This window comes from Cebus imitator, unplaced genomic scaffold (genome assembly GCF_001604975.1).
Source record: "Cebus imitator isolate Cc_AM_T3 unplaced genomic scaffold, Cebus_imitator-1.0 Scaffold363, whole genome shotgun sequence".
In the NCBI taxonomy this organism is placed as follows: Eukaryota; Metazoa; Chordata; class Mammalia; order Primates; family Cebidae; genus Cebus; species Cebus imitator.
In genome coordinates this window covers 2,031,190-2,041,167 of record NW_016107678.1, presented here as the reverse complement: position 1 = coordinate 2,041,167, position 9,978 = coordinate 2,031,190, and the positions used below count along the sequence as shown (strand labels likewise).

At 35.7% G+C, this 9,978-nt stretch overlaps 1 protein-coding gene and 1 non-coding gene across 4 annotated transcripts in view; both read left to right on the top strand.

Moving 5' to 3' along the window:
• Positions 1–9,978, top strand: part of MYO6 (myosin VI) — a 159,735-nt gene that overhangs the window by 108,952 nt on the left and 40,805 nt on the right. For 2 of the 3 annotated variants that reach the window (XM_017506839.1, XM_037730814.1), the window contains 4 exons: positions 3,077–3,172; positions 3,482–3,655; positions 6,905–6,943; positions 9,520–9,613. In XM_017506839.1, the coding sequence (XP_017362328.1) occupies positions 3,077–3,172; positions 3,482–3,655; positions 6,905–6,943; positions 9,520–9,613 (403 nt within the window). Of the gene's footprint in view, positions 1–3,076; positions 3,173–3,481; positions 3,656–3,979; positions 4,068–6,904; positions 6,944–9,519; positions 9,614–9,978 lie in introns of those variants that run through there. The other variant, XM_037730815.1, reaches the window with a different exon arrangement.
• Positions 2,518–2,620, top strand: LOC119467993. Its single transcript, XR_005196626.1, has one exon. It is a non-coding gene; the product is annotated as a small nucleolar RNA U13 (small nucleolar RNA).

Here is a 9,978-nt window from a genome sequence, read left to right as displayed (position 1 = left end):
AATCTACTGACCTGGTTCTCTGCTCAGTCCCCTTTTTAAGCAGACGAATGGGTGACTTCCCATGGCTCCAATTGCCAGCCAAAAGGGTGCCGGACCAGTGTATTTTGTACGGAGAACCGCTGCTCCGGGGCGCCGACCAAGCAGCCGTGCGGGGCAAAGCAGCGGTGCCGGCCAGCACAGCCGCACTGGCCAAAATCGCCACGCTGGCGACCCTGGAGCTCCTCCGCCTGGGAATTTCCTAGTCTGTGGGCAATAAAAATGCGGCGTCCACTCACCCTCTGCGCTTTCACTGGGAGCTGCAGTCCTGAGCTGTTCCTAAACGGTCATCTTGCTTCTGAAACTGGGAGGTGCATTCTAAAAGGGCCAGAAGACCTGGTTTCTGAACTGTGGTTAGGTCCTAGAGCTGTGTTTGGGTCTTTGTGGCAATGGAAAGTAGAGCCATTCTCCATGAGAGTGGACTGTGTGGCTATTGAGATGTTTCCTGTGTTCACCTCTTCTGAGCTTGTCTTTTCATTCAACCATCATCTCCTGAGATAATAAAAGCACAGTTTCATCCTTGTGCCCAGAAAGATCCTGGCTAGCACAGAGAATGTGCTAGCCACACAAATGGATGTCAGTTTCAACAAAGCTAGGTGCTGCTTCATCTTATGGATAACAATATCATTAACAACAACAACAGACAGGAGAGTGAAAAAGAAAAGCTGTTGAGAGTTGCTTAGTGGAATTAGGGAACTAATAGGCAAAAGCCTCCCAAACTGTATACTATTTTGAGATTGTAACATAATATAATGATTATTGCTTTGAGGAATCCAGAAACTTAAGTGAATGGTAACAAGTAGTTTTGTTTCCATTCAACATTAACAAAACTTGTGGTAAATGCATTAAATCCATTTACCTGAAAGGCTGATACAATTGTGTGAACTTTCTCTAGGGACTGAAATCTTACAACCACCTGCTCCATTGATGTGCAATTCTTCTGTATTCCTAAGTATTTCTTGTAATGTGGAGCTTATTTCTGTTACTTTAGTGGAGATAGAAATAAAACGGATATGTATCCTTAACAAAACTTTTGCTAAAATTGAAGATGTGTATCCAGTCACTATTCATTTATAGGTCGCTGGTCTTTGTTATGACCAGCCTGTGGATGCAATTCCTTTACCAGGAGTTCGCAGTTACAGTCACAAGCAGGTAACTTACCAGAGGTACCGAGTGCTGGTCAGCAGAATTTTTACGAGGGTCTCAGAGGCATGTAACTTAAAGGACAGTAAACTGAAGTATCAGGAATGGGCCTTGGCTGCTTTTCTCAACCAAGAACAAGAGTAAAGCAGTAAATCCTAATTTATATAGGTTATTCCTTTTGTTCTACTTTTTGAAAATAAATAAAAGAATCATTTATTGAACACTTAGATGTGGCAGGCACTATTCTAATGTTACTTGAATTATTTTATTTAATCCTGTTAGATCTGTATGCTACAGATGAGGAGATATACAAGGAAAGGTGAAGTGACATGCCTAATATTACATTTAAAGAAGTGTTAGATTGGGAGTCAGGCAAGGCACTTCGGCTGCAAAGCCAGCGCTCTGACTTGTCCTGGTGTATTGCCTTCCACAGGGAAGAATCTCTCTGTCTGCTACCTCTTCAACCTTGAGCAATCCTCTAAGGTTCCCAAGTCAGTTTTCTCAATTTTATTTCATTTTTTTAGATTTTTATTTTTCTGTTTTTCATAGAGATAGCGTTTCACCGTGTTGCCCAGGCTGGTCTCGAACTGCTGAGCTCAAGCGACCCACCTGCCTCAGCCTTCCAAAGTGCTGTAATTACAGGCATGAGCCATTGTGCCTGGCCAGTACTAACTGGGCCTGACCCTGCTTAGCTTCTGAGATCAGACAAGATCAGGCACATTCAGGGTGGTATGGCAGTAGACTCTCAATTTTAAATGATGTTAACTTTTTTTTTTTTTTTGAGACAGGGTCTAGCTCTGTTGCCCTGGATGGAGTGCAGTGGCTCACTGCCACCTCTGCCTCCTGGGCTCAAACCATTCTCCCGCCTAGGTAGCTGGGACTACAGGCCTGCTCCACCATGCCTGGCTAATTGTGTATATTTTTTGATAGAGATGGGGTTTTGCCTTGTTGCCAGGCTGATCTCAAACTCTAGAGCTCAAGCAATCCACCTGCCTCAGATTCCCAAAGTGCTGGGAGTATATGCCTGAACCACTGCATCCAGCCCATCATTTTTCTTAACCTTATGTTATTTCAAGGGTCAGATATGATCTTGTAAGTGAAAACATTTTAGAATCTTTAAATATACAAATATGAGATATTATAATAGTACAACCCTAAAATGATTTAGTTTTCTTGGAATAGTTTCAGGCTCCTTGTGTAAATATGTTAGGATACATTATTTGCAACAGTAGGAGAGTCCCTGTGCTGATTTCAGGTGTTTCTTTGCCCGGCTGCACATGGAAGTCATTTGATGTAAATGGTATGAGCGTTGGGATGTTTAAAAAGTTCTCCAGGTTGATCCTTTTGTAGTTTATAAGCCTAATGATTGGATTTTCATGCTCATGTGTGAGATATTCCTCCCTCAACCTTGTTAATATGTTGGCACATTACCCATGTGACATGAAAGACATAGATTTTAAAAAGTTCTCCAGGTAATTCTAATAGAGCACCAAAGTTGAGAACCACTGCTTTAGAAATAGGTGGTTAACTTTATAAAATGCCAGCTGTGTTTTGCATATACTTTCAAGTTGTATTTTTTTTTTTTTTTGGGTCTCTCTCCCTCTCTCTGTCTCTGTCTCTGTCTCTGTCTCTTGTCTCTGTCTCTGTCTCTCTCTCCCTCCTTCTCTCTGTGTGTGTCTGTGTCTTACACCTATTTTCTTTCCTAAGAGATTATACCAAATATTTGCTAGATTTTACTGTTTAAGGCATACAAGATACATAAAAAGCAGTATAATTGTGAAAAGTGTGAAAATTTCCTGTATAATTTTAAGTGTTTTACATCTCAGTTGTTTTCTAAAGAATGCTTATGTAATATATTTTTGATCATTTAATAACTCATATATGTATTCTTTTTCAGATTCCCAGAAAATCTAAGCTGGCCGTTCATAGGAACATCAGAGATGACGAAGGCTTCATTATCAGGCATTTTGCAGGGGCCGTGTGCTATGAAACAGTGAGTGTAACTTTTACAGTGAGAAAAACATTTCATGTTGAAGCTGCACTGTATGGTTTAACTTCTAGCCACATGTGGTTGATTATTTTTTTGCATGTGGTTATTTACATTAAGTAAAATTAAAAATTCTGTTTCTCAGTACACTAACCACGCTTCGAGTGCTCAGTATCCACGTTGATTAGAGATGACTGCATTGGACAGTGCAGATATAGAACATTTTTGTCATCACAAACTTCCTTTGGAAAGAGCCATGTTAAGTGATGTTATCACAAGATGGACAGAAACATTCCTGTTTAATTTATTTTTCAGACCCAGTTTGTGGAGAAAAATAATGATGCTTTACATATGTCTCTTGAATCCTTAATATGTGAATCCAGAGATAAGTTTATACGGGAATTATTTGAATCATCCACAAATAACAACAAAGATACTAAACAAAAAGCAGGAAAACTTAGCTTCATCAGCGTGGGAAACAAGTTTAAGGTATATATGATGTTTAAATTTTTTTTACTATGTTTAAAATGAAGTTATTGTTTTATATCCTAAAGTGGATAATGTAGATCACTGTCAGAAATCTCATAGTGAAGTTCAAGAGCAGACCCTGCATTGTTGATATTTGTATGTGAAATATCATAATGTAGGGCTAGTAATTGAACATACAGAAATGCTTGTAATTTTCTGAATGTGTTCATTCTTGGTTCTTAACATATCTGATTGCTTCTCCTAATGTTCTTGCTTCTGCATACTGTCTGGTTGACCTTCAAACCTTCTCTTTCCCATGTGTTTTCTGTTTCCTTCCTCATTCAGCAGTTTTGTTTTAGCTGGAGTAGTCCAGCTCGGGATGGCTAGAGAGGACTAGTTGAGTTGAGAGAGGAAAAGCAGGCACAGCCAGGGGCTTCAGGTAAATGATCGCCTTCATGGACTCCTATTTATAAAGTGGCTGCCATGTTAAAAAGAGCCCATCTCAAGTTAATGATTCAGTTTGTAATTCATTTTCAATGTGTTTTCTCTCACAGTGGCATTTTGGGTGCGCATATTACACTAAAATTTGATTAAAGCTTTTAATAACTTCTGTTAAAGATAAGCACTTAGGTGTGGCAAACTTTTCAAATTGCTTATTTAACATGGAAGAATATTTCATTTGTTATATTAATTTTGGATCAGGAATTTATTCTCCAAGCTCTGACAAGGAATGGCATAAGGTTTGTCTTAGAAACAGAACACTACTAATTGGTTCTAGTTGTTGAGTATTTAGTGTAGAAAAAATAATGTTAAAATTTGTGATGTTATGAGTTTAATGAATGACAAACTATAATATGTAGAACAAAACAAAAGTGTAAGAGAGAATTAATTTCTGTCTTACATAATTCCACAAAGTATTATTGTTATATTTACAATAAAGCAAAACAATACATTTGCCTTTCATTATATGTATTTTAAATATTTAAAATAATGTAATCAGGAAAAAGATTTAAGTTTCAGAATATTATGTTACTGATAGTATAAGCCTCCTCAAATTTATTTTGGATTGAAATAGGCTCTAACTAAATTGGTAAAATTATGTTTATAAGAGCTATTTTTTTTAAAGCTTAAACATAAATATAGGGAAAAACTCATAATACATTTTTTAGGTAACTAAATAAAAAGCCTTGAATTTTGTTGTAAGTTATATTAATTATGACTTCCTGATTCTCTCAGTGAGCAATCTTTTTTTTCTTATTTGAATATTCTTCTATTTCTGAATAGACATTTGATAGCAGATGAGTTTAAAAATAGTATATTTGCCTATATGAAATGGATGTCACTCACTATGTATATTCCCACTCTAATATTATCATAGTATTGCTGATAAGAAAATGCTTAAAATTTTAGACAATATAAATAAAAACAAAAACATTCCTAACATTTTTCTTTGGATTACATAACTTTTTATGTTGAGCCTTGAAACTTCTTATAATTGCTTATATTTAATGCAATGTAGTTTTTACATTAAGCCACTGAAAGTTATAGCTGAGTGATACTAATAACATACTTAACATTTTTCTCTGAGATACTTTGAAATTAAATATTAATGGATTCTTAATTTTAAATATAGTAGAATAGCACATTAAAATGAAGTATGTAAGGCTATCAACACAAAACAGGCTATCATATACAGTAATGCTTCAGTTATCCAACATCACTGGAAACCAGAAATTTTCTACTGGAAAGTGCCCTTTTCAGGTTATTGAAACATAAACCCTCCACTGTTAGTGTTTTAGAAAAAGTCATTCTATAAGAATATTTGTATACTTTCATATAAAAATAAAATAGAAATGAAGCATGAGTTGCCTGAGGTTTTTACTCTTAAGCCTTATCTTCACTGTTCTTTGATAGTTGACTTTCTTCCCTCTTAGCTGCTAAAAGTTTATTTTGATGCTTCTATTCTTCTGCCTTCATCTCCATTTTTTTTGGAGAATACTGTGCTTAGTCTGGGGATGAAGGAGTCTGGACTTTGTGACAGTTGTTTTCTTTCCAAATTAGTCACTTTTATACTTTTCAGGCGTGGTGGTCCAGATTGATTAAGGTTGTCAGAACTCTGTCAACTAGATAAGTGAGATACAACTATATTTTTTTAATTCAATGAGAAAACCATTTCATTTTAATAACTTAAGCCTCTCAGTGTATGTGATATATACTGTAGTAGTATCACTCATAGGAGAATGAAATTTGGTGTCAGGCTGATGTTAGAATCACAAAGGCCATTATTAGCTCCATAATCTCGGGCAAGTTATTTATTTTCTTGGACCTCAGTGCTTTCACCTGTAAAATGAGGTCCTTAATTAGGATTATCGTGTTCTATCCTTAATTAGATTAAACATAATAATGCCAGTGAAAAGCTTTGAGCAGTGTCTGACTAAAAATGAAATTCAGTAAACTATACTTATTATCAATTAAGTATAGCTCTGATTAATACAATATGTTAGTTTAAAAATTAACATCTTAGTTTGTCTTTTGTAAGTAGTGTAAGTATCTCAGTATAAAATCCAGATAGAAAAATTTTACATAATTAACTTACTTTGCAGAGTAGGAAGACGAACAAATGATTTTAATACACTGAACCACAGTACATTAAAATCAATGTTATAAAAACAAGAAAGCATAGTAAGTTGTAGTGTTCATTGTCATTTTTTTTTTTTTTCGAGAAAATTGCCCAGGTGTTTAAAAATAATTGAAATGTAAAATGTTTTAAAATGTTAATAAGCAGGACAATTTGGTTTATGCTAAGTGTTCCATAAAACAGTCCTAATATATACTATTAGTGTGTATTTTAAACATGTCTTCATTCTTAATGTGTGTGACACAAACTACAGTTTGCCACATTCAAATACTGTGCTATTGAGCCTTATTAAATGCATCCTCAGTATTTTCATTTACTTCCTTCATTGCCTATACATTTTTGGCCTCGTTTATTCCATCTGCAAGTTTGTGTGTATGTTTTTTAATACTGCTGATTTTCAGTCTTTTAGTTATACAACTTCTGTGTAAGTTATTGTCCTTGCATTACATTAGCCATTTTGCATGATGTTGTCTGTTAAAGAAATTGTGTACAGGAGGTTGTTGAACTGGAATGTGTTGTATTTGGATGTTATTGCATGTTATTTTATTCCAATACTGGAAAGCTAATATTAACTCATGACACTGTGTACTTTGGCTTTTTGAAATAATAAACTGATTTCCTTTCTTTCACAGACACAGTTAAATTTGCTTCTGGATAAACTTCGAAGTACTGTGAGTACAACTAAAAAGAAAACAGGTTGTGTTTTTAATGGGCGTCTAAAATTATTAGTAATTATGCAAGTAGGCATAGTAACCCTGTACTAATTAAAAATACATTTTAAACCATATTCTCTTATTTTACGAAATTATTTTTAAAAATGGTTATCGTTTTCATTAGGTTTTTTATGAAGAAAGGTCAAATATGTATGTGAAGTCAGATTATTTTATGAATATATAGAATTCTTGACTATTTAAAAATTAAAAGATTATCTGATAGTTTCAGGAAGGTGAAAATAGTAATTGTGGAGAAGAATTTTTTTTTTTTTTTAGGATTAAAGATTAGGCATGTAATTCAGTCTCATTTTATTACTCTTACAGTAACATTCTCCAGACATGGCAATGTTGATGTGGAAAAAATATTTTTGTGCCCCATTATAGAGGCACAATTTATTAGAAGCCTGTTTTTTAACTATATATTTTAGTGAATCTTTTAGTAATTCTTTTTTTCAGTTTTCTTGAGAAAAACAACATAAACATTTACTATGTGGTTTATATAAATGAAGCATGATTCCAAAGTAAAACTTATTTTTTACACAAATCCACAGAACTTGAGATTTTGTTTTTGTTTTTGAGACAAGGTCTCATTCTCTTTCCAAGACAGGAGTGCAGTGGCACAATCACAACTCACCGTAACCTCCGCCTCTCGGGTTCAACTGGTCCTCCCACTTCAGCCTCCCACGTAGCTGGGACTACAGTCATGCGCCACCCCGGCTGGCTAATTTTCATGTTTTTTGTAGATACGAGGTTATACCATGTTTCCCAGGCTGGTCTTGAAACCCTGGACGCAGGTGATCTGCCCAACTTGATCTCCCGAAGTGCTGTCATTTCAGGCATGAGCCACAGCACCTAGTTAGAACCTGTGTATGCGTCTTTTTCAAATAGTCATTTTGAATAGCCAGGCATTTATTTTGTCAGTGTTACTGTTGCTTAACTTACTGTTAGATTTATTTTTGGAACCATTAAAAACCTTTTTGATATCCTTGTTGGCTGCAAATATGTATCTCTTAAGGCCATGTATCTTTTAAAACCAAGTCTGATGAAGAGTATTTTATTTTTATTTCTTAGATAGGGTGCTACTCCAAAATTATGAGATTACTTGTGATTTATAGAACAAAAAAATTTCTAAAATGTGTTCTGAAAGTATTTCTGGGCTGGGCGCAGAGGCTCACGCTTGTTATCCCCAGCACTTTGGGGAGGCCACGGTAGATGGAACACTTGAGGTCAGGAGTTTGAGACTAGCCTGGCTAATATGGTGGCATCCCATCTCTACTAAAAAATACAAAAATTAGCCGCGTGTGGCAGAGCACGCTTGTAATCCCAGCTACTTGGGAGGCTGGGGCAGAAGAATTACTTAAACCCAGGAGGTGGAGGTTGCTGTGAGCCAAGATCATGCCACTGCACTCCAGCCTGGATGACAGAACGAGACCCTGTCTCAAAGATAAAAATTAAAAACAAAAAATGAATAAATAAATAAAAGTGTTGGTAGTGAGCATCATTGTTGAAATAATTATTCAGTTTTGCAAGGTAACTACTTTGAAGAGAAACCATTATTTGGATGTCTAATTATTAGCTTTAGAACTCAACAGTACATTTCATTATATACATAATCAGTATTCTTTCTGCCTCATTCAGCATGATCTGATAATTGATTCCAAAAGAATGCCTTTAAGCTTTAAAAAATATTGTTTAACAAACAAAATGTTAAAATGTGCAACAGTGCAGCTTAGGGACCCACTGTGTATTTTTGAAATAGAATGATTGAGAATATTGTTTGTTTTGTTTTGTTTTGTTTTACACTTTGGCCTAAAATCTTAAGGGGCATAATTTTATTTACTCCTTTTGTCATAGGGAAATTTTTTTATCATAGAAATATGGCATATACAAATACATTTAAATATAGAATAAAATCATGTGTGTCAGCCTGTAAAATGTATTGTTTAAATGTGTTAAACAATGAAATGCGTTAAACTTTACAGTGAAAGACTTTTCTTTTTACAGTTTTTGACATTCGAATCTAAAATGTAATATTTTTGTAGTATTAATTAGTAATGCAAAAAATCATTGTAAACTTTAAAGCAGAAAAAGTTTGTTTATAAAATTTTGAGTTCTTTTTTTTTTTTTTGAGACGAAGTCTTGGTCTGCCACCTAGACTGGAGCGCAGTGATCTCAACTCACTGCAAACTCCACCTCCAGGGTTCAAGCAATTCTCCTACCTCAGTCTCCCAAGTAGCTGAGATTACAGGTGCCTGCCAGGGGTGGCCCTGGCTAATTTTTGTATTTTTAGTAGAGTCAGGGTTTCACCATGTTGGCCAGACTGGGCTTGAACTCTTGACCTCATGTGATCAGTCAGCCTCCCAAAGTGCTGGGATTACAGGCGTGAGCCACTGCGCCCAGCCTTGAGTTCTTTAGTAATTACTTTTACAGGTTCATAAGTTTATGTTAATATGCTTTGAAAGTTGCAGGTATTCATAGAAACAAAAATAAGGATGCTATATATATTGTAACAAAAAGTACCTTTATTTTCCTAGGGAGCGAACTTTATTCGTTGCATCAAACCTAACTTAAAGATGACAAGCCACCACTTTGAAGGTGCTCAAATTCTGTCTCAGCTTCAGTGTTCAGGTATTTTCATAATCTGTGTCAGTGTGTGTTAGTATTGATAGCTCAAATACAATTAAATAGGTTCAATATTTTCTTTTTTTTTTTCCCCATTTTATTTTATTGCATTTTAGGTTTTGGGGTACATGTGAAGAACATGCAAAATTGTTGCATAGGTACACACATGGCAGTGTGATTTGCTGCCTTCCTCCCCATCACCTACATCTGGCATTTCTCCCCTTGTTGTCTCTCCCCAGCTCCCCACCCTCCACCGTCCCTCCCCTATTTCCCCCCAACTGACCCCAGTGTGTAGTGCCCCCCTCCCTGTGTCCATGTGTTCTCATTGTTCAACACCCGCCTATGAGTGAGAACATGCGGTGTTTGATCTT